This window comes from Polyodon spathula, chromosome 3 (assembly GCF_017654505.1).
Source record: "Polyodon spathula isolate WHYD16114869_AA chromosome 3, ASM1765450v1, whole genome shotgun sequence".
Lineage (NCBI taxonomy): Eukaryota > Metazoa > Chordata > Actinopteri > Acipenseriformes > Polyodontidae > Polyodon > Polyodon spathula.
Window position 1 is genome coordinate 31,322,371 of NC_054536.1, and position 25,306 is coordinate 31,347,676.

At 39.4% G+C, this 25,306-nt stretch overlaps 1 protein-coding gene across 6 annotated transcripts in view; it reads right to left on the reverse strand.

Moving 5' to 3' along the window:
- Positions 1-9,832: 9,832 nt before the first annotated feature.
- LOC121312981 (chondroitin sulfate proteoglycan 5-like) overlaps positions 9,833-25,306 on the reverse strand; it is a 53,418-nt gene continuing 37,944 nt past the window's right edge. For 4 of the 6 annotated variants that reach the window (XM_041245035.1, XM_041245034.1, XM_041245037.1 and 1 more), the window contains 2 exons: positions 15,678-15,818; positions 9,833-10,704 (listed from right to left, as the gene is read on the reverse strand). In XM_041245035.1, coding sequence (XP_041100969.1) covers positions 10,570-10,704; positions 15,678-15,818 — 276 coding nt within the window. In that variant the 3' untranslated portion in view covers positions 9,833-10,569. Of the gene's footprint in view, positions 10,705-15,677; positions 15,819-22,974; positions 22,999-25,306 lie in introns of those variants that run through there. The other 2 variants (XM_041245038.1, XM_041245039.1) reach the window with 1 other exon arrangement.

Consider the following 25,306-nt stretch of genomic DNA (forward strand, 5'->3'; position numbering starts at 1 on the left):
TGCAGAAGGACAAGCCCGCTCTTCGATGCACAGGCACAATCTTTTTTTTTTTTTTTTTAAACGCGGTTTTTCAACAGGGAGCGTTTTCTCACTGTCGAATAACAGTCGTATTATCAATAATATAAGCTCACAAGAATGTAGGCATCTGGATAGAGTTCTATCAGAGTACAGATCAAACTAAAATTAGGGTATTAATAATAATAATAATAATAATAATAATAATAATAATAATAATAATAATAAATGTGTAAGATACTTCTTAGCAGAAAGCACTCAAACATCAAAGATTGTGAAGAAATCGATTTTGAACTTTTTTAAATGTTATGCCATGTGATCTCCTTTTTAATCTATTCTATATTCTATTATATTAATCTATGTCACTTTAACGCATCCTTGTTGTCTGAAAAAAGTCTGCACAAGAAACAGGACAAGGCACAAGCTGAAAGCGAGTACAATAACCATTCCCTCGTAACTGTTTCACTGTTACCTAACTCTCTACTCAAAATGTCTTCAGGCACATCACGACTGTAAGACTGACCAACCGTACCTTTGTACTGCCGTTCAGATGCTTTGAAATCCGCATTGGGATTCTGGCAAAGCGAAGGGTCCTTATCAATCCAGTACTTAATGACATTTTCATCAATTACAGGCCATTCAGCTGGATCCATCTAAAAAGATGTTTGTGAATAAATAGCGCATGCATTAGAGTCTCAGACATCTCTAGCTGGGGTCCCCTTCAGCCTCTTGGTTCAGACTGCACTAGGCCATCTTCAACAGAAGAGCCTGAACTTGACATTCCCCCCTTTGCAGGGCCAGTGTCTACCGCTTGATTGAAAAAAATGCTCAGTTTGGCCACTTTGCTGAGTAGCTCTTAGCTCTGCCTTTCCTTTTCTTTAATTCATTTTCTTTTGTCGGAACAGCTTATATATTTCCAACCCGAGGGTTTTTAAAATAAAATCAATAGTTACATTTAACTAATGTGATTGAGTGCCATACGTTTTTTTGCGCTACTTCCTGTATGCTAAGGCTAAACAACGGCAGCCTACGAGGGACAAACACAAAGGCGCTTGCATGCTTTGTGACAACAATTAATTTAGCAGAATGCATTATTGTGTTTTTAATATAAATATGATGTTTATGTGTACTGTTAATTTGGGCTGGTTCTGATATACACCCATTTCTCACCACATTGAGGTAATTTTATTTTTTTATTATTCTAATTTTTTTTTAATTATTGGTGGTCGGGGGCCCCCTTTGAGCCGGGGGCCCTATGCAAGTGCACCTTGTGCACATGGGTTAATCTGGCCCTGGCTCTTATGCTAATCTGTGTGTGAAACAAAGAAAGAAATATTGAGGAAAATCTTTCAGCTCATAGGTAATTGTGCTATTATTCGGGATAATACGGTAAAGTGCTGCCTATCTGTTTCACTAAACAGAGATGTTTGGTATTGGAGTATTTGGGAGAACATTAGGCCCATGAGAAATATGGTAATTTAATACTGCATATATATATATAAAAACTCATCTCTACACAAATGATCAGTTTTACTAACAAGAATAGTTATATAAAAAGATAAATGTAAAACAAAGTACTCAACTGGGGGAATAATTAAAATGCATTTTAGATATTTTAAATTTCATACCAAGTCTTTCTGCATTTATTGGGGTGCTACCAATACATTTTTCAAACAGCTTGCTAATTAAAGCCATTTTTCATATGCACTTGAAGAGCAAACGATTATAATTTCAGGGATACCAAGATATTTAGTAAAATTGTTTTTATGTTCAAAACAGATTACCCGCTCCCCTTTTCAGAAGTTGCCTGGACCCCACAACCCTTTAGATTGTTGGCCCTTTGTTTATAGACGTGAAGTTCTCGAGGCTGATGGGAACGGGAACAATGCAATTCTCTAGGAACCACCACGCTCGGTGATGCTAGCCTTAAATGATTAACGACATTTCTTTAGAAGGGATTCAGAATTTATCATATGGGCTGGGGGGCTGTGTGACTGAAACACACAGTGATGCAGGTTAAGGCTGGGGTGTAAGAATGGAGAGAAGAGGGAATAAAGAGGGCTCTGTGTGCTACTGTGCAGTTTGTTTTTGAACCCCCCCTCCTTGTGGGTGTGTGTGTGTGTTTGGCTCCCCCCCCCCCCCCCCCCCCCCCCCCCCCCAAGCCTCTTCATCATATGCAAATTATCCATTTGTTTCTTTCTGTCACCGGTCCAACGGCAAAGCAGCACCCTGGGAAACATTTAATACACAAAGTACCCAAGCATGCCTCAATTGAAAGGCAAAGCATTTAAACAAAAGAGAAGAATTGAAAAGCAAAGCAAAGAGATGTACACACCATCATGCATCTCAGTGTCAGAGTTAACTATTTCAAGTCTTGAATCTGTTCTAAGTTGTTGCAAAAGGCATCAGTCGCACATCATTCTCAAAATAATTGAACTAATCTGAAAGCTGATAGAAGTGGTGGCATCTTTCTTTCTATTTTCTTTCTTTGTTTGTGTGTGTCTGTGTGTGGACTTAAGAGTGACAGTGTGTCTTTGATAATCCCTCAGTGTTCTCAACACTGATTAAAAAGCTGCAGTTTGCAAAACTGACAGCAGAGAGTGCCATACTGTACATGAAGAAAGGGGGAAAAACATTTTAAAAACAATGTGTGTGTGTGTGTGTGTGTGTGTGTGTGTGTGTGTGTGTTGGGTTTCCCTGCCTTCTTTTTTCTCTCTCCAGCCAGTTACTGATTTGAATGTAATCCCTGGGCTGCAGTGAGCTATGGGGTTTGTGAGACACCCTGACCTACACTCAATTCACACCACACACCCTTTCAATGCATTCAGACCTGCCTGGCTGGCAGCCACCATTCACCCTGAACCAACAGAACAAGAGCCTTCCTGTTCATCTTCAGCAGTGTAGCTGAACAATATACTTAAATAAGCGTAATAAATCAAATGACGAGCATTTAGACTGAAAGCCTTTTTCAATGTCTTCAAACTTCTACTCAAAACGTTTGTCATTGGAGTAATACTGTTTATTTTAGTATTTCTAAATGCAATACTATTTTGTTTTATAGTTGTGGGAGTGTTTAAGCAGTAACTGTGATCAGTTGACTGACAGCTTTGGGGAATTAAGCTCTATGTCTGTCTGTCAGTCAATCTGTCTGCATGTCTGTTTGTTTGTTCACTGGGCAAGTCCAGCTCATGGCAGGATGAGATAATGCCATCTCTAGAGATTCCCTTATAAAACCGAACCACAGTAAGTTTGGACTTTTCTAAGCTTTTTCTGTAAGTATACTATGTGTTAGCATGCCTTACTGTTTATACACACCTGTGATTTGCCCTGCTTATACCTGTGCTTTACCATGATTTCACTAAGGATTTAGTGCATGGAGAAGGTGCAATTTGATAACAAGGTTCCTGAGAACAGAGGAATTGGTGGATAGAGAAGTGGTCATTATACTTATACTTCATGGCTCTTCTCTTGGCTAGCACACACACTCACACAACCAGTCTTGGTTTTTTAAATGATCCCCAGTACTTTAGCTGTTGAAACTTCATCGTGAAACACTTTCCTTTGTTAAAAAAAAAATATTAAAGAGAAAGGAGAAAAATTTAGTTAGAAATAGTCACATTTTATAAAGAAAATGTCATCAATTTCATCCAAAGAACTTAGGAATCATCAAAGCCGATGTAGTGTTGGAAAGGCTAACAAATTCTGTTAGTGGTGAAATCCATGCCTTCCCCAAGCTCACTGCCAAAAATATCCAAGAAAATGTCATCAATTTCATCAGAAGCTTGTCTTCAGTCCAGCACGGCAGCCAGTTGGAAAGACAAAGTTCACTTCATTCACTTCAGTGAGCAGTAGTATATTAAAAGGCCATCAGGTGGCATTGGTGTACATGCTTATACTTATGATTTGCTGACTGTACTTGCATATGCAGGAACATACAAGCCTATTTGTATGTACCCCTTGTTACAATATGAGCAGCTCTGTACCTCACTTCCCAACCAAGTCCCCTGTGTAGTCCTGTGTGTTCCTCTCAGCACAGGCAGTAGAGCTGAACCTAGCCCAGATGGCCTCCATCCTTTTGGGTAGCTCTTTAATCTGCAGATCTTAGACAACAGATTGCTGCTGGCTGCAGGCTACGCACACATAGACAAGAGCTTCTGAGCTGCATGTCCGGGTTCACAGTCTATAGGTGATGATCAAGCTCAGACAAGGTTCTTTACACAGCCTGCCTCTTTGTGCTTTGCTGTGTCATAAATAATGTACCCCATATTGGCCCTTCTAAGTAGTATATCATTTTTAGGGACCAAAATGAAATGCCCTTTTTCATAAGCATGCACAAGCAAAATAAAGAGTTATAGTCCTGCCACTCAATGCTTTTAACTACTGTAATGACCTATGTGTAAATGTGGATTCTGCATATACGATGGGCACAACCGGGGTCTGTATGAGTATAGAAATACTAAAAGAAACTTTGCAAAATTCAGTGACAAACGTTATTAGTCTTTAGTGTGGTCTGCATTAAACAAAAAATGCCTATAACACACCCAAGATATTGTGTGCCTGCTTGGTCCTTGTACAGGGTTCCTTTCTGGTATCCCATTGTGAAATTTTCTTTGAGCCTGTCACAAAGACGGCTGCAGTGGGTGACGTCAGACCAGAAACAGGAACCAGGAAAAAAACAACAGAGCGGTGGAGTTTGGTGAAGCTGAACGATTGGTTTTGCTCAGCGTTTAATAATGAAACAGACAGAAAATAAAAGGTTGTAAAGACAAAACACACAGGACACGGTACTTTCGCCAAAATAAAGAGACAAACAAAATGAACTACACAGACAAACACAGTGAGCTGATATTTAACTATTATTATAATTATTATTTTTATTATAACCTCCGTCTCCAATCCCATTCTCCACTCACCAAACACACAAACCCGAGTGAGTAAAAACATGCTGCTTTTATGCAGCTCTACCTTTCGATTGCTAATCAATCATTCAATTGGAGTCTCGGTACAACTGCATGTGAATTAATAAAAGTGCAATTGCCCGTGCTCACATATTATGACATTTTACCTGCACGTGAAGTGCTGTGCAATCCTAGTGCCTAAATACAAATATACATTTTAAACACTTGTGTTACACAGACCCATTTATATTCCATGTACCAATGACTATACACCAACATTAACACACTACACGTAACATACAACACAAATAAATAGCCCGGGGGCGGGACACTTTGCAACAGAGCCTCATAGGCATGATGTTATACGGCGCATGTTTCTGGTGCATTGCGTCCACTACTGCTACTTGTATTTTAAATGGTTATAAGATAACCTTTTTACCCCTTTAATTACACTATAGTAACAGAAGCACATCTCTTTGGTATATACAGTTTAAATGTTAGCCTTTATGCGTAATTCGAGGGACCCTGTAGAGAGTGCCTCTCACTGTTTACCTCATTTCTCTATGCTGTCCACTCTAGCTTTCCACAGCTGCACTCCACCTGGGGGAAGTGATCAGCTGGCCTGATCACATTTGGGTGATTAAGTCATCTGTAAATAGCCTTGCGCAACGCTCGCCACATCAGTGGAGTGTCGAGAATTCCGTTTGGCAACTTCGCCTGTCGATCTCTCCCTATATTAACCTAGCGCTACTTCCTCTGTTTGTCTTGTGTTTGTTTTTTGTAGACTTCACTGCAGACCAACTTGATATTCTGATATTCTTGCTTATTGACAATTCGCTTGTTTAGTGTTTGTGATTGCTTTTGTTTGAACTTTTCATTTATTGAGTGTTGTCCATGTGTTTATTTAAAAAAAAAAAAAAAAGTGGGAAATTCAACTGAGAACCTAATCATTATCTTAAGGCTTTTCTAATTATGGATCCGCTGTTAGATTCGGAGGAATTCAGCCTGGGCAGCCACGTTGTTTTATGCGTGCCCTCCTCTGAGCCAGTCTAACCCCTCTCCAGACCTCCACCCTCTATCTTCCCAGCTCAGCAGTGCACCACCTAGGCCAAAACGGATGCCCTCTCAGTCGAGGCCCAAAACACTTATTTAAGGAATGGCCTTTTCCTAAGCTCCTGAAGACATTGTTCGATAGGAGTATTCGGATTCCTCTAGGAGCAGAACGCTCTTTCAGCTATACTGCCACACCATCTTGGCAGTCCCCATCTTCCATTCTAAACTAAAGTGCAGAGCGACCCAAACCCATCGTCCAAGCCCATCCGCCTCTGCCTCAGCCTCCTGACCAGCTCCTCGACTCTCCAGGCCCAGCTACCAGGTCCAGGAAGTTGGTCTCTGCAGCAGCTGTGGTTTCTCCAGGGCCGGTGTAACCATATCCTCCATCGGTGAGAGTTCAGAGTGTCTTGTTTGTATATACTCACTGTCCTGGCCATTGAAATATAATAAGGGACAGTGTAGATGTGATTTTACAGCTGCTGCACACAGTGTGACCTGCATAACATGCATGTATCTGTAACTTTCAAAACCACCGATCCTCGCCTTCTCAAGAATCTGATGATGGGGGAGTTCTCATGGCTTTTTCAGCTTTCACAGATGTCTTATGCAGCGCCTTTCCACCACCTCCTAATTTCAACTACAGAGCCACAGCTCCTATTCAACCTCATAGGCCTTCCTGACTTTGGTTTGCTTCCCATGTCAACACCCTCCTGTCCAGGTTCGGCTCTCCCCTCAGTTTTATTCTCCCCACTCCTTCCAGATCGGAGCAGCCACTTCTGCAGCACGTCCTGGAATCAACCAGCACCTGATTAAAACCATGGGGCGCTGGTCCTCTTCAGCAGTGGAGGCATATATCAGGTCATCTCCCATGGACATTGCAGCAGCTCACCAGTCCCTCGTTAGTATTCTCAGAGCGGGGGTGCCCCCTCTGTCAGGTCCACCAGAGGTTTCCTCCCAAAAGTGCAGATGGCCTCCAATCCATAGCCCATCATACTAACCTCTCTTTGTTTTGTTTCTCTATAAAGCAATACTTCTATGTGTTCTGCTCTTCAGTCTCTTTCCTAGCTACACGGTGTGGTTCTGCAGGCTGGGGATTGCCTTCTTTTGGAGGGGAAGTGAGTTCAAAAATGTCCCAAACACCTCGCCGGTCACAGGGGACCCCCGGCCCTCAGCTCCCTCTTATGGGCTATCCTCATGCAAATGAGAAGCTATCACCTCCTTTTATGTCAGGTGGCTGGGCACTGATTGATCGTTAATTAACCTAATCAACTAATCAACCCCAGCCACCTGAACATAATAAACCCAGGCAGGTAGGGGAAGTTAACCCCATCCCTGCCAATTTAAAAAGGGCAGAGCTTTGCTCTGCCACACACCTCCCCCTGAGTAGTGTACAACCTTTTGTCCTCTATGTCTCACCCTTGTCGCCTGCAGCTAGAGGATCTGGACCCGACCTGGACTTGAGAGCTTCGACTTTTGTATGTTCTTTCTCTCATCCTCCATCGGTGAGAGTTCAGAGTGTCTTGTTTGTATGTCTTGTCCTGGCCCTTACTCGTCTTCTTCTATGAGTACAGGGACATGTCCAGCCTGTCCTGTGTCTACCATCGTCACTCAAGCACTCCATGCTTGCTCGCTGTCACGTCCTTCTTTACTCTCAAGGGCCTAGTGAATATGTGCCTGTGGCAGGCTGGCGAGTGGATAGAGGCCCAGAGACAGACTGTTCAAAAAAATATGGTGGGTAAATAAACACAAAAATGGTGCACAAGGGCAAAATAAAATTTAAAATACATTTATGTCAAAGCAATACAAAAATAAAAACTTGCAAAATTAAGGTTTCCAGGCTGGGCAATGCCTTCACTGGATTCCAACCAACCTGCTTCCTCAGCTCCCTCTTTGGAAGCAGAGGCCTCCTTTTATGTCAGGTGGCTGGGCGCTGATTGATCGTTAATTAACCTAATCAACTAATCAACCCCAGCCACCTGAACCCAGGCAGGTAGGGGAAGTTAACCCCATCCAATTTAAAACAGAGCTTTGCTCTGCCACACACCTCCCCCCATGTACAACGTACACCGGCCGCAATCGGCCAACTCCGGAGGTTCCCCCCCCCCCTCCCCCCAAGAGTCCAATTATGTCCCTTGGGTGGGCTGTTATGGTGGGTGGTGGTGGGCAGGGTTGATGTCGGAGCCCCCAAGTCTTCTTTGGTTGCTTCCTCAAGGTAGTACCCTCTCCCTCTGGTGGCGGAAATGTGAAGCAGAGGCCTCCTTTTATGTCAGGTGGCTGGGCGCTGATTGATCGTTAATTAACCTTATCAACTAATCAACCCCAGCCACCTGAACATAATAAACCCAGGCAGGTAGGGGAAGTTAACCCCATCCCTGCCAATTTAAAAAGGGCAGAGCTTTGCTCTGCCACAGTGCCCTTTATATGAAAAAGTAATTCTGCTTTTTAACTGCGATTAAAATCACTGTAATTAAATGTTAACCTTTTTTAACACCATTCTAATTAAACTGTAACCATGGAACATACTTACAGTACTGTACGATCATTAGAAATATAATGTAACCTCAACTACAACTAAAGATCTTAAGCTGTCACTCAAAATCAGTAAACACACACATCCCCTGCAGTGAGGCATTTTTTTTACAAGGGGCTAAAGGTTGTGAAATGTTGAGTAGCCCTGTGTCCTAAGGAACTATCACTGAGTAGCCATGTGTCCTTATGAACTAGCGTTGAGTAGCCCTGTGTCCTAATGAACTAGCATTGAGTAGCCCTGTGTCCTAATGAACTAACGTTGAGTAGCCCTGTGTTCTAATGAACTAGCATTGAGTAGCCCTGTGTCCTAATGAACTAGCGCTGAGTCACCATGTGTCCTAATGAACTAACGTTGAGTAGCCCTGTGTCATAATGAACTAGCGTTGAGTAGCCCTGTGTCCTAATGAACTATCACTGAGTAGCCCTGTGTCCTAATGAACTAACTTTGAGTAGCCCTGTGTCCTAATGAACTAGCATTGAGTAGCCCTGTGTCCTAATGAACTATAATTGAGTAGCACTGTGTCCTAATGGAGTAGTGCTGAGTAGCCCTGTGTCCTAATGGAGTAGCGCTGAGTAGCCCTGTGTCTATAAACGGAGAGAGAGGAATGGAAAAGGGGGAGAAGGGTTATTTTAAGACACTTTAACAAGATCCACTCAATTGTAATATCCAGTTTACAGGATGTTCTCGTGGGGAACCGAAGAGCTGTTGGGAATGTATCCAGGTCAGGATGCTGCCTTTACCCTTATTCAATCTCAGCCCATTGAATTGAATGGAAAGACAAAGGCTCAAAGCTGGTTCAAAGACAAACACCTTACCATTGAACTAAAAATCAAGCTCTGTAGTTGAGAGGAAAGTATGCTGATGTCAGGATTATTAACTCATCAGCCACTAGGAAGAGATTCATTACATCACTTTTGATTGTAAGCACAGTCATAGCCTCCCATGTATGTGTTATGTTTGGCAGCATCTGAACTGTGAACTCCTGCCTGGACTGATGGAGCTGGATTTTGGGTGTACCTGTGTCTCACTTATTTCTTCAAACCGTTCCATATAGGGCACTCTGTCTAAGCCAGTGCAAAGGCAATTTTTCAGTGAGGAATAAAAATCAATATAAGGAGATAAAACTATTAAAAAAACAACTTTGGACAATTCAATGGTTCCTTCCTGCAGCTAAGTTGTTTCTTGCTAGGTCTATACTGTCATGATAGTTTAATTCTTCTCAGAAATGTGCCTTTGCACCTGGCCTGTAGTATACTGAAGGAGAACACACACAGAGAAACATGCAGACACAAACGTTTTTTTTTTATCTTTATTTTTTTTAAACTTACATAGGGGTCAGTGGATCATTAAGATTGTGTTCCTAAGGGCTTCCAAAATCTGATCAAATTAAATGGCACCATAAGTATATCCACACTTTATATTATGAATGTTTTAAAGAAGTGTACTAATTTAAAAAAATATATATACAGATATATACAGAATTGGATTTGATTAATAAAATTTGGTATTCATAAAAATTGTTAAAATAATGGCTGACTTTTTAAAAACAGTACATAACAGTTCTGTGAATTCCAATCTTTAAATAACTTCAACTTTGGTAAATAGGTGGCAATATTTATTTTCTTTCCTACTCAGTATCTCACTGTGGGCCAGGTGGAAACAATTGGTTTGTCAAGAACCTGCTAGTGAATAATTTAACAAATGTGGTGTGAAGTAGTTAGTAGGCTAATGCTTACTGCACCTAGTCCTGTGTGTTTTCAGTACTTAGACAGGATGCGTGTCTGGGGTTGGTCTAGGTCAGTGTCATTAGTCCTGAGGGGACCATTGCATTTTCAGCAGCAAAAATGTTCAGTGCTAGAAATATCTGGTCCAAGCTGAAATGGCTAACAAGCTACTGCTTTCGTTTTCCTGAAATACTTCGATATTACTATTTTCTCACTGCTCAATGATTAAACAGAAACTGCCTCTACTCTAACACGTAGCGGGGTACAGTCATCCGGTTTTCAGCCAGGCTTTCCACCAGCTTCAGAGCATTCTGTCTGCAGAGAAAAGAGGCACTGGGTCTGGCTGGGGTCAGGTTGGGGGTAGTGTGGGGCTCGGCTCCTCCATCTTGCATAGGACGACGTTGCAGCTGCGTGGGGAGCTGGAGGGAGGTAGGACATTGGCGTGTTTGGGAATATGCAGCTCCACCTCAATTGTAATGCCAGCCTGCAGAACAAACACACATATACAGCAAGGAGGGGTTAGTGCAGTTATAGAGTCCCCTGATCAGCTACTACACTCCTGGGAAATGAATACTGCGACAGCTCCAGAATTCTCTTACCTGTTGTGTGATTCTAACTGATGAAATAACTCCAGAATTCTCTTACCTGTTGTGTGATTCTAACTGATGAAATAACTCCAGAATTCTCTTACCTGTTGTGTGATTCTAACTGATGAAATAACTCCAGAATTCTCTTACCTGTTGTGTGATTCTAACTGATGAAATAACTCCAGAATTCTCTTACCTGTTGTGTGATTCTAACTGATGAAATAACTCCAGAATTCTCTTACCTGTTGTGTGATTCTAACTTGAAATAACTCCAGAATTCTCTTACCTGTTGTGTGATTCTAACTGATGAAATAACTCCAGAATTCTCTTACCTGTTGTGTGATTCTAACTGATGAAATAACTCCAGAATTCTCTTACCTGTTGTGTGATTCTAACTGATGAAATAACTTCAGAATTCTCTTACCTGTTGTGCACTTGCATTCTCTATATGGGTTGCATGTGTGCAGTTTTGAAAGAAGTACATGCTACAACAATCCGATTTTCATTTTTAATCATATCTGATTCCATACTAGATTAATGAAAGCTTGCATGTCTTACACTAGGGCTGTTATTCAGGTTTTACTTGCACTTCATTGGTCATTGCATCTGGAGAGTGAAACACCATTCAATAACCAACTAGCTGCTTCCCTTAATGAATGATTACTGTCTAGTGAGTGACATGCATTAGCCCAGCTGAGGTGAAATTAGGAAATACTAGTGTAACAGACTACCTGAAAGGAAGGCATGCAATCTGATAACTTTCATTAGCCCATATCCAATATCATTGTATAAAATGTATACACATGTATGCCATAACACGTGCATCTTTCAGAGCTGCACATCTGTGACCTAAATAGCTAATGGACGTGCAGAAGAGTTACAGTTAATGCAATCATTCCATTAGCTGTAACCACTTTAATGGGTGCAATAATCAATGCCAATAAAACATTTTCTGAGGATCGCAAAATTCTCACCAGTCTTGTACTTTTTTGCTTTCCAGACCTTCACTCAGTACTGTACTGTGCTCTAAATACAATGTTAAGATGCGAGTCCGTTTGGCAGGATTCTTGTCTTGTCTGAAAGCAGCTTGGATGACTGGCATTATGTGGTCCTTGAGAGTGCCCTATATTGCAGAATTCATTTTTGAGACTACTGTGAATCTTAGACACTGTGAACTTTCTCCAGGAGTGGATATGGTTAATCTTCTGAAGAACAATCAATGATAACAGTAAAAAGTAAAGGAACCATCTCGTAAATCTGGAGGCATAAAGAAGCTATCTTACCTTTCTTTGAGTGTGTGCTCCCAGCAGACTGTAGCATGCAACTTCAGGGATTGTTTAGACTTTGCCAGAGAGCATGCCACTTGATTCATTTGCTTTTTACTGCCGACTTCAAGTCTGTGTGGATTATCATGTTGATTATAATGGTGACACAATTTAACGTCGAAAATGTTTGTTCTATTGTTTACTCGGAATGCTATTGGAATGCTTTCGTCTGTTACATGTAACCATACATTATTTTTTAAATAATTTTGTAAAATTGATGTATGGATAATAAAAGTTGTAGAACCAATACACTTTCAACAAGAATCTTTTTCGGCAACAAAACAGTAATTACATGCGCCAGCTTCCGTGTTTTCTTGAATGACTGGATGCTTCTGTGAAAGCTTGTCAGCCTTTTAACTTCTGAATTCCTTGTCAGATTCATCTGAAATGTTGGTTCATAATGGTGGGATCAAAACAGACAGTTACAGATTTAACAAATTATTTAAAGATCTTTATACTGTGTCAGGAGGTTCCAAAGCGTATTTATTTTTCATATTTCAATGGCTAGTTTGACCCAGTGTAATGTCACAATAGCAGTTTTGAATTCAGACCTCCCACAGCAATGACAAAAAAAAAAATAATAATAATAATAATAATTTTGGTATAAACATAAAACACAATTGTTCGTCGGTAATTCAAATAATCAATTATTATTGTTTTCCCATAGATTACACCATTGTAGTTTAGTACAAATGTTTGCAAAGAAAACAGTAAGTGGGGTCTGTAATAGTGTTGAGCGATATTGACTGCATACATAATGAGGTCATCAGACTTTGACTGAGTATCCGATCTGACAATAGAGACCTTGTAATTGACTGCTGTTCACAGCATGCAAATTACAGTCATCCAAAATACAGCTCAGTAGAAGATTTGAAGAGAAAGCTCTCACCAAAAGTTTGCCTATAGACAGGCAATTTGATCTAAATTGCTGCCACAATAGGCTGGTCCATATCTACAATTGTATTGTGATTGTAAAAAAAACTGTTTCAAACCTGACCACCATCTATATATACACAGGTAATGGAAAAACAATCCCATTTTCACAGGCACTGGTGCATTGTAGTGTATTGTTATGTGTATAATAATAACAGCCCTGCAGAATGACCTTTGCAGGCTCAAGAAGCCCCACTCGAATATGTGGAGAGCACATGGCAGTTCTTTCCACCCACATCAGTGCTGAATTCAATCTCTCTACAGATGCCTTCACTGATCAACAGGAGAGCTTTTGGGGTATTAAACTGTATATATTTAAATTATATCCACCATCTAAGGCTGATATACAATGTGTTTGCCTGTTAACTGGCAGTACGTTGGACTTAGAAAAGTGTTGGACCACGTGCAACCCTTCCCTTATAAAAGATTACCACAGTAAAAGCATAGCTAAGTGTAATAAGTATAGTGGAAGCATGGTAAAGCATAGGTGAGCATTGTAAATTAGAAATAAGCAACTGTATGGTAAAGCATATTGAAAAAAACACGGCAAACCATGATAAACTATTGTAGATGCATAGTATGGGAAATCTATGGGAAAAGCATACAGGAAAACTGCAAAAACAATTGTGCAAATTTACAATAGAAAAATGTTATAAAGGTACACAGAGCATTGGAAGAGGGGTAGGTGTTTATTTCCTGTCAATTCTGGAGAGGTCACTGACACAATATGGAATGTTCTGTTCACAGTTTGCAGATCTTAGTCATATTTCTACCCCCAGATGGATTTGGGAGTGCTGATCAGACTTGAATTAATTAAAAAACAACACTTATTAGCAGAATGGGAGCCACACAAAGAGTGTGCACTGGAAACTCATGCATTACATCTCTTCCAGAAGAGTATGGGCCATCCGGTTGCCTTCCAGTGCCACTTGACCCTAATTTTCAGCTAGAGAACACAGTCTGTATTACTCAGCGAGATTTCTCATTTTCGCGGTCTTCCAGATTCTCCATATTCTGCAGCTACATAATAATCATCATTTTCATAAACAGACTGCTAAAGCGAATTGAAATATATAACTTTGTTGTTTGGTTCTAGTTTTGTTAATTGAACAGATGTTTTGCCTCCTTCAAAAAGACCACCCTCTGTTTCCCTACATGTCTGTCTGTGCATGTGTATTATTTATTTATTTTAAAAAATTTGATTCAGGAAAGCCATATTAGCCTGTTTACAACTGTGTCCTGAAGATAACATATACAGTTTGAATTGTTAAATTGTTTGTAGTATAATGAACACTTTACAATATTAACCACAAGGGAATCATTTAAAAAGCAAAACAAGTTTTCAGCAGTTTCACCACAACAATATTTCTATTAACCCTGTAATGCCCATTTCTGTATCATATCTGATATGATGCTTAGCCACTCCTCCATGTTATTATTATTTTTTAAATCCAAGCCAGAATTTTTAATATGCAGTACATTGTGTGTTGCCAGACAGGGAGAAACACAAAACCGAATCTAGTACATTAATAAAGCAGCTTTTCTCATTTTAAAAATGCTTGGGCACCAGAGATTGTTATTGATAGGAACTCAATAATTGTGTAGTCAATGGCAAACAAGGGAAAGCTTTGTTTTGTGTTGCGTAATTAAAAGGTTTTTTTTTGTCACCTTAATTAATGACTTACCACTTGAAGTTACTGTAGCTAACAAAATAATAAAAACAATGTTATGTGTCATGTACATCTATTTAAGTCTCAAATGTGTGTTTTTGTAAATAGATAATGTTTTAGCAAACATGTATTTTCATTTTAAAAACAGGGTATCTGGTACAGCACAAGGTTAAAGAAATGTCTTATTTCAGGCCTCGCTTCAGGTAGTGTTGAATTTATTTTGTTAGCTTTAGTCACTATAAAGCATGTTAAAGGGAACTGCTCAGAGAATCAGCATACCCTTGCTCCAAACTGCCAGCGCATTTCACATACAGCTGCAGGCAGTGACAGGGATATCGTCTCTGGCGTTTGTGATCACAGAACAGAAAAAGAAGAGTGAAGAAAGTGTATTGAAGCCATGCACGGCAGGCAACGAGAGAGACAGAGGGGAGAGGGACAGATAAAAGCAGGAACGAGTGGGCTCACATTTTTAATGTTAAAACATTTTATTTCAATAAATGCCTTGATATTTTTGTTTGTTTGTTTGTTTCTGTATTCCCAAAAAAGTACAAAAGAAAATCTAAATACATCAAAGGATTAGAAATCACATCAATGAAAACAAAGACAAATATTTGCATCACTCCGAGCAAGTTTGCTTAGTTCATATATACTCTGTGTATGTGTGTGTGTGTGTGTGTGTGTGTGTGTGTGTGTGTGTGTGTGTATATATATATATATATATATATATATATACATAAGTGAATTAGTCAAACAAACATCAAACCTCTGTATTTTTTTAAATGTATATAAAATACACCAATGCAATGCATGCTATTAAATCAGAAAGGCCCGGGGGGAGGCAGAGGGAAGGTGAAACATAATGTAAAAAGTTTGTTCTGCTGCTGTAGTTTGTGTGCCGTCACTGCAGTGCATTTACATCATGTTGTTCTGAAGCGAGTTTACCTCCGAGTTCTCCTCGCACTCAGCTGCCTTGTTGTTTTCGTGTTTGGGTGTCAGGGAGTTCTGGATGTTGAGTGCGGCATGGTCCTCCTTGGGAGACACATTCACTGGGTCCTCCAGTTTGTTCTGGGCGTTCGGGTGGTCCTGTGGAACAACACCCTCTGTTAACTCTCATTACCCCCGACCTACAGCATCTCCTTTTTAGGTTCATGTATGATTGAAGCAAACATCCCAGAAAGATGGATAATAAAGAACATTATTTTAAAATGCTTGTAGGCTAAAAGCTTATGGAATCCATCAGTGAGCTGTTACTCATCACGGAGAGTAGAGAGCGTGCGAGAGATAGGATATATATATTCGACGGAGAGTGTTGGAGAGAGATGAGCAGAGGGGAGAGACAATTGGAGGAGGAGCGAGGGGAGAGGGAGGCGGAGATGGCGATAGATATCGAGGATGCGGAGAGATATATATATATATATATATATATATATATATATAGATATAGATCTATAGAGAGAGAGAGAGAGAGAGAGAGAGAGAGAGAGAGAGAGAGAGAGAGAGAGAGAGAGAGAGAGAGAGAGAGAGAGAGAGAGAGATTTGGATTCATTTACCCTTATCTACACACCATACTCCACACTGTTAAGGGGGAAAAGTTTTTTATTGAGAAAAAATTATATATTAAAAATGTAAAACTGAAAGATCATAATTGGATAAGTCTCCACCCCCCTGAGTTAATACTTGGTGGAAGCACCTTTGGCAGCAATTACAGCTGTGAGTCTATTGGGATAGGTGTCTACCAACTTTACACAACTAGATTTGGCAATATTTGACCATTCTTCTTTACAAAACTGTTCAAGCTTTGTCAGGTTCCTTGGGGAGAGTTGATGGACAGCAATCTTCAAGTCATGCCATAAATTTTCGATTGGATTTAGGTCGGGGCTCTGACTTGGCCACTCAAGGACATTTATCTTTTTGTTCCTTAGTCACTCCAGTGTAGCTTTGGATGTGTGCTTTGGGTCGTTGTCATGCTGAAAGGTGAACTTCTGTCCCAGTTTCATCTTTCTTGCAGAGGGCAGCCGGTTTTCCTCAAGGACTTCTCTGTACTTTGCACCATTCATTTTCCCTTCTATCCTGACAAGTGCCCCAGTCCCTGCCGATGAGAAACCTGCCCATAATATGATGCTGCCACCACCATGCTTCACAGTAGGGATGGTGTTCTTTGGGTGATGCGCTGTGTTGGTTTTGCGCCAAACATAACGCTCTGCATTTAGGCCAAAAAGTTCCATTTTAGTTTCGTCAGACCACAAAACATTTTGCCACATGGCTACAGAATCTCTTGAGTGTTTTTTTTTTTTTTTTTGCATACTTCAAACGGGATTCAAGGTGGGCTTTCTTGAGTAATGGCTTCCTTATTGCCACCCTACCATACAGGCCAGACTTGTGGAGTGCTTGGCATATTGTTGTCACATACACACTTTGACCAGTCTTGGCCATAAAAGCCTGTAGCTCTTGTAAAGTTGCCATTGGCCTCTTGGTAGCCTCTCTGATCAGTCTCCTTGCTCGGTCATCCAGTTTGGAGGGACAGTCTGATCTAGGCAGTGTCTTGTTGGTGCCATACATTTTCCAATTCTTAATAATTGTCTTGACTATGCTCCAAGTGATATTCAAGGCCTTTGATATTTTTTTATACCCATCCCCTGATCCGTTCCTTTCAACAACTTTGAAATGCACTATCCAGCAGAGGGAACATACAGGAACTGCTGAACTCATCCTGAAATCATGTGAATCACTACAATTTAACACAGGTGGAGGCTACTTAACTTGATATGTGATTTTGAAGGTGATTGCTTACACCTGAGCTAATTTAGGATTGCTATTACAAGGGGGGTAGCCACTTATCCAACCAAGCTATTGCAGTTTTATTTTTAATGAATTTTGTACAAATTTCTAGAATATTTTTTTCACTTGGAAATTGTGGGGTAGGGGTTATGTATATTAATATATATATATATATATATATATATATATATATGTATATTATAGATATATATATATACTTTAATACTATGACTTTAATGACGGCCTAGAAAAAAATGACGATTTTTTCTGGAACCGAACGTAGAGTTTATGATGTGTTCTTGGAAAATGCTCCAACAATTGCAAATTCTTTCTATCGGTCATGCACTTAGACGGCAGACCCGACCCTGCTAGTGTAGCGGTTAAAGTGAATATTTACAGGTCTGAGAATTTAAAAAATAAAGTTTGCCATCATTGTGTGCAAGTTTTACTCCAATGCATGGCACTGATTTTTGGACGCTGTTTAAAAAAATAGGGCATCACCCTGCATTTGCAAAGTTAACGCATTCAGCCTCAGAACATTGGAGGACTGGGCACGGCCAACATGAATTACCATCAGTAATTGTAAGGTCATTTCAACGGTACCTCTAGCGTTGTTGCTAAGGGATTCAAAACAACCAGAAATCAGTGCATGTAGTTGCACGTAATTTTCATTTCAAGTAAATTTCATGCTGTTTAAAGTGAATACCAGTCTTGGAGTTGGAGGACATGACTACAGTTATAGAATTATAAATGTTTCCTAAAACTTTTTAAGAACTAATTATAACCTACTGTTCTGTTTCCTCGTTCTCTTTTAAAAATCTGGTTGTAAACGCCATTTTAAAACGGATTGTAAACGACATTTCAAATCCCATTTTATCACACTGAAAAGCATTTTTTTAAATGGATCTAGTGTGTACTAAATCTAATAAAGGGAATTATAAGAACTGCAATAGCTGTTTTATAAAATTACACAATACCTCTACTACGATTAAACTGCTTGTTAATAATAACCTTTCTTATTTTCCATTAATTAATTTGTTAAGAAAAACAATGGTGCTGATTCTCCAAAGACTTTTACTTCAAAGACTTTTTTCAAAAGGAAACAAACACCTTTTAAAGTTACATAACTAGAACTAAACACAGCAGCAGGTATTAATGCAGACAAGCTTATAAGAGCTATGTGTTTATTTCCCATTGTATTACTTGAAAGGTTGTTTTTTTAAAGTAATTTACACTTTGGAGTGAAAGGCTTTGAAAAACAGACCCACAGTCTTAGTTACACAATGGTTATGTATTTAGTTTATTTTCACATTTAGAAGCAGCATGTATCCCAGCTCAGTCCTCAACACCTGGGCTTCACACAGTGCTACCTATCCAGCAACAAACAGGCACTGTAGTTCTGAACATCACTGGAGTATCACTGGAGCGCTGACAAGCTAGGAAGTCGTTTAGCTTTCAGGAAGCCTTAAAAAACTAAATATTGTTATTTAAAATACATAATTCGTCAGAAGGTTAGCTTCAACCATACTTGGAAGTGTAATATATATATATATATATATATATATATATATATATATATATATATATATATATATATATATACATACAGTGCCTTGCAAAAGTATTCAGACCCCTGACCAATTCTCTCATATTACTGAATTACAAATGGTACATTGAAATTTTGTTCTGTTTGATATTCTATTTTTAAACACTGAAACTCAGAATCAATTATTGTAAGGTGACATTGGTTTTATGTTGGGAAATATTTTTAAGAAAAATAAAAAACTGAAATATCTTGCTTGCATAAGTATTCAACCCCTGTGCTGTGGAAGCTCCCAGTTTGCACCGATGAAAGAAATTGCCCTAACGAGGACACAATTACCTTACCATTGGCCTTCACCTGTGAACCATTAAAGTTGCTGTCACATTTTCTGGATAAAAACCCCACTGTTGAAGGATCATTGGTAAGTCTGTGAATCTGAACGAAAATGAAGACCAAAGAGCATTCTATAGAAGTTAGAGATAAAGTAATACAAATGCATAGATTAGGGAAAGGGTACAAAATAATATCCAAGTGTTTGGATATCCCAGTGAGCACAGTTGGATCAATAATCAGGAAGTGCAAGCTGCATCACACCACCTAGGCACTGCCAAGAAAAGGCCATCCCTCAAAACTCAGTGCTCAATCAAGAAGGAGACTTGTGAGAGAAGCCACAGAGAGGCCAACAATCACTTTGAAGGAGCTACAGAGTTCAGTGGCTGGGAGTGGAGTAATGGTGCACCAGTCAACCATATCAAGAGCTCTGCATAACACTGGCCTGTATGGGAGGGTGGCAAGAAAGAAGCCGTTACTCAAAAAGTACCATCTGAAAACACATCTGGAGTTTGCCAGAAAGCATGAGAGTGACCCAGCTGCGATGTGGGAAAAGGTTTTGTGGTCAGATGAGACCAAGATAGAGCTTTTTGGCCAAAACTCAAAGCGCTATGTGTGGCGCAAACCTAACTCCCTAAATGCCCATGCCTCAAGACACACTACAGTGAAGTATGGTGGTGGAAGCATCATGCTGTGGGGATGCTTCTCATCAGCAGGGACTGGGCATCTTGTTACAATTGAAGGAAGAACGGATGGAGCAAAATACAGGAAAATACTGCTAGAGAATCTGCTTCAGTCCGCTAAAAAACTGAAGTTTGGGAGGAAATTCACCTTTCAGCAGGCTCAAGAACAAAAAGGTGAATGTCCTACAGTGGCCCAGTCAAAGTCCTGATCTCAATCCCATTGAGAATCTGTGGCACTATTTGAAAATTGCGGTCCACAAGCGTCGTCCAACCAACCTGAACAACCTGGAGCAAATCTGCCAAGAAGAATCGGCCAAAATCACTCCGACACTGTGTGCAAAGCTGGTACATACTTAACCCAAAAGACTTAAAGCTGTTATTGCAGTAAAAGGTGGCTCTACCAAATATTAAAGTGTGGGGGTTGAATACTTATGCAAGCAAGATATTTCAGTTTTTTATTTTTCTTAAAAATATTTCCCAACATAAAACCAATGTCACCTTACAATAATTGATTTTGAGTTTAAATGTTTTAAAATAAAATATCGAACAGAACGAAATTTCAATGTACCATTTGTAATTCAGTAATATGAGAGAATTGGTCAGGGGTCTGAATACTTTTGCAAGGCACTGTGTGTGTATATATATATATATATATATATATATATATATATATATATATATATATATATATATATATATATATATAATATATCAAAAGTATAGATGTTGCATGTTTAACCATACACGTAAATTTACTACAAAAGCCTCCACTATGGTTTTCTAGTCAAAGCCTCCACTATTGTTTTCTACTATTATAACAACTTTGACTTGCATAAAGAAGTAAAAACATTGAGTGAAATAGCTCACATCACTTGATTTTCAAGGTGTGGTATCCGAAGCACAATCAACAAGTACAGAGAGACATCATCTGTAATTGATAAGCCCAGGACTGGAAGACCCAGAAAGCTGTCTAACAGGAATGGGCAATACTTGAAGATAATATCCTTAAGGAATAGAAAGAAGACAAGAGTTGAATTGACAACAGAACTGGCAGAAGGAACAGGTGTCGTTGTCCATCCATCAACAGTCCAAAGCACCTCTGACCATTGTTCCATAGTCCAACTTATGTGTTCTTGTGCATATTTTAGCCTTTTAGTCTTGTTCCCCTTTCTTAACAGAGGTATTCTTACTGCAACACATCCTTTAAGTTCTGATTTCAAGAGTGACCTTCGTACTGTTGAATTGATGGACAACGACACCTGTGCCTTCTGCCAGTTCTGTTGTCAATTCAACGCTTGTCTTCTTTCTATTCCTTAAAGACATTATCTTCAGGTACTGCTCATCCTTCCAGTCCTGGGTTTGTCAATTACAGATGATGTTTCTCTGTACTTGTTGATTATGCTTCGGATACCACACCTTGAAAATTGAGTGTTTTACCTTCTTTATGCAAGTCAAGGTTCTTATAATAGTAGAAAACACTAGTGGAGGCTTTGAGTAAATGGTTGATGCTCATAATGCATTACAGTAGAAAAATGCAACATGTCTAAGACTTTTGCACAGCAGTGTGTAGTATCTCATGTAATTTTTAAAATCATGATATTATATATATATATATCTATATATATAAATTATATATATATATATATATAATAATATAATTCAACTAACTGACTGAGGTTTCATTCAGTATGTTATGGGACTGGCAGCCTGGAGAACGATGTCCTCTGTTACCCCTGGACACTGGAATGGCGCAGAAACCCCACACCCACCCACTCAACCAACCACCTACAATACAAGCATGCTACCCGCTGTCAGTGTGCCATACATTGCAGGGGGAGAGGGTAGTTCAATCTCCAGGCTAATCCAAATGCTCTTAGCAATTACAATTAGAATTTATCTCTGTAGTATTGTTGTTATAATGTTTGTTTGCCCTGTGCTTTGAAGTCCAGATGTTAAAGGTTTACTTCTTGATTTGGAAACCTTGAGTTTGATGTTTTTGTTTTCTTTCAATCCTTGGAAGAGCTTGCAGGATTTATTTTTCAGACTAAAGTGGGCCAGTGTTTCTCCTGAATTAAGCCCTCACTGTCTGGCCAGCGCTGCATTGGCAGCTCCTGTCACCAAATCAACGTTTGTCTTTTGACATTTTAAGACATCAGAGCAAGGCAATGGCAGTGTGCAGCAGGTTCATTAGTAAACCTTTAACAGCGGGAGAATGAGCTGTGCCAAACTCCTCTGCACAAGACAGGCAGGCTGTGGTGTCCGGCAGTTCCTCAGAGAGGTTGGCACAGAGTGTCTAGGGTAACACCCTCCTCAGAGGACGTCCCTAAGACCTGCAAAACAGATGAAAATCTAAACAGGTCCTATTGTAACGTTTGGCCACAATGAATTTGTAATATATTAAATATCAAAAGAAAAAAAGTCATTGTAAACCTTAAAAACAGAGCCTTTTATGTTACTAGCAGGGTAGGATCTTGGTTTACTGTTTCATGCAGATTGTATTCAGCATGCAATTCAAATCACAGTACAAGCAATGCCAATCCCTAGAACAAGGGAGAGTTTCTGTATGGTATGTCATAAAGCTTGCCATGGTTAACCATAGTCCCCTAGGATTAACCACACCACCCAACTGGTTTTAGCATTGTACAATGGGGTGGTCACAGTATCTGTTGAAGGGTTGAGGTGCTGACAGAACTGGAGAAGGTAGCCCTCTGTCTGTCTGTCTGTGTATCTGTGTACATGGTGCAGCTACAGCCCCACTCACCCTGGGCTTGTACAATGTTAAATCAGCAGTTGGTGAATGATGAAGGCCCACATGACTAGAGGTTGAAGCCCTCCTCGTAACCCCAAGCTAGCAGAGCTGCTCTGAGGCTTGAGATCACTTGGCCCCCCTGATCCGTTAGCTTACCTGTGTCATTTGAACTCAGATCTCCTGAGAAGATAAACAAGGCTTTAGACAGCGGGTCTACCTATTGCCCTGGAGCTTAACCTCATAAGACCTTGCAAAAATCAAATGCAAGGTCTTACTTGCATATACTGTATGTGAGACAGCTGTGCACTATATAGAATCATTAGAACCATATTTGTGGGTTCCAAATAGGAAGCATCTAATTATTAAACTCCTGATGGTTCTGTTTGGAACCCTCAGTAGCTGAGTAAATATAAGAACAGTTCTTTATAGAACCCATACAAAATACAGCTCTTTTTCCACTGCCTAATGCTGCCTGCTTAACCCTGTTGAGCTACTTTAAACTAGTGTGTACATATCTATATATCTATATATCTATCTATATATCTATATATATATATCTATATATCTATATCTATATCTATATCTATCTATCTATCTATCTATCTATCTATATATCTATCTATATATATCTATATATATATATATATATATATATATATATATATATATATATATATATATATATGCAAATATATATATATATAAACAAAAAAACTGGTTAGTACCAGAAATACATACATGTGTAGTAAAAACAAAACTGGTAAAAACCAGTGCTTCTATTTCTTTTGAATGTTAACTGTCTGCAAAACAGGTCAAATTCATCTGAATCAGAACTACAGTATGTTAAACGGCCTCATATTGTATTTATTTATGTATTTTTATTACATAAGTGTCTCTAATAAATGTAAAAAAATTGATTTTCTTGATATAAAGTAATATTTCCAATACGTAAGGAGACGTTTTAAATTCACAAGGCAGTTAGAAACCTGTGATGGATCTGATATTGGCTCTGAAGACAAAATGTTGTTAACTATAGTTTAAGAAAGCACATATAGGTTTTGATTACTATTAACAGGCAATACCATAATGGCACATTACTAGCATAAAGCTTCATGTTATAAAGTAATTACAAGGTTTTTATTTTTTTTATGAATGTTTTTAGTTACACGTTCTTACAACACTCTAGTCTGTTATTAGCATAATGAATGAGAGTCTATTATTTATGGCTGTTCCGATTAACAGATTAATCGGACTGACTAATCAACTAAAAATCTGATCACAGCATTTTTTTTTTTAGTTTTTACAATATACTTGTGTATTCTGGGTAGACAGAGAAAGAAGAGTGCTCATTTGAAGCGCTCTCTCTCCCCGGAAGTGATAGGACACTGTGGTTTTAAGCTTGTATAAAAAGGGGTTAAAGTTGTGTAAAAATCATAATTGTTGTCTTGTTCTGTACAAGGATTGCTGATAGTGTGCTACGGATGTATATACGTATTTGGAAGTGTGTTTATATTCGTTGATTTAAATGATTGCCAAACCCGTGTCTGCAAAGTTACTCTTGTGCATTGTAACCAGAGCTTTTGGACGCTAAGGTAAAATCCAGTGTGGCGCATTTATCCTAAATAATATAATAAACTGTTGATTTAGTTATAAGCCATTGTGACGAAGTGCCCCTCCCTGTGGGTATTTTCTGTTATATGTTGCGTGTGGTGTGTTAAATGTTGGTGTACAGTCATTGGTACACGGGATATAAACGGGTCTGTGTAACATGAGTGTTTAAAATGTATATTTGTATTTAGGCACGAGGATTGCACAGCACTTCACGTGCAAGTAAAATGGAGAATTGCACTTTATTAATTCACGTGCAGTTGTACCGTGACTCCAACTGAATGATTGATTATCAGTTGAACCTCAGTACAGCTGCATAAAAGCAGCATGTTTTCACTCACTCGGGGTTGTGTGTTCGGTGAGCGGAGAACGGGATAGGAGACGGAGGTAATCATTGTGATCATAAATAATATAAGTAAAATATCTACACACCGTGTTTTGTTAGTCCGTTTTGTTTGTCTGTTTATTTTGGCGAATGTGCCGTGTACTTGTGTTTGTGTTTGTTACCACCGTTTATTTTCTGTTCTGTTTATTTATTAAATGCTGAGCGAAAGCATTCGCTCAGCTTCACCAAACTCCACATCTCTCTCTGTTTATTTTCCTGTTTCTGGTCTGACGCCACCCACTCCGGCCGTCTTTGTGACAGCGGTGTAAAGTGCAAGTGGATCTGTGCGTGTGGGGAGACAAACAAGCTATTCTGCTGGCCGTGTCTACTTTTCCTTAACAAGAGAGTGTATGGAATAAGGCTGGATACCACGATTTAAACAATTTACACAATGCCTGCAAAAGTCATGAAACTAGCCAGACACCTAACAGCGTGTATACAGTTACAAACATTTGGACAAGCTCGCAGTGATCTGCAGCTAAACGAACAACAGAG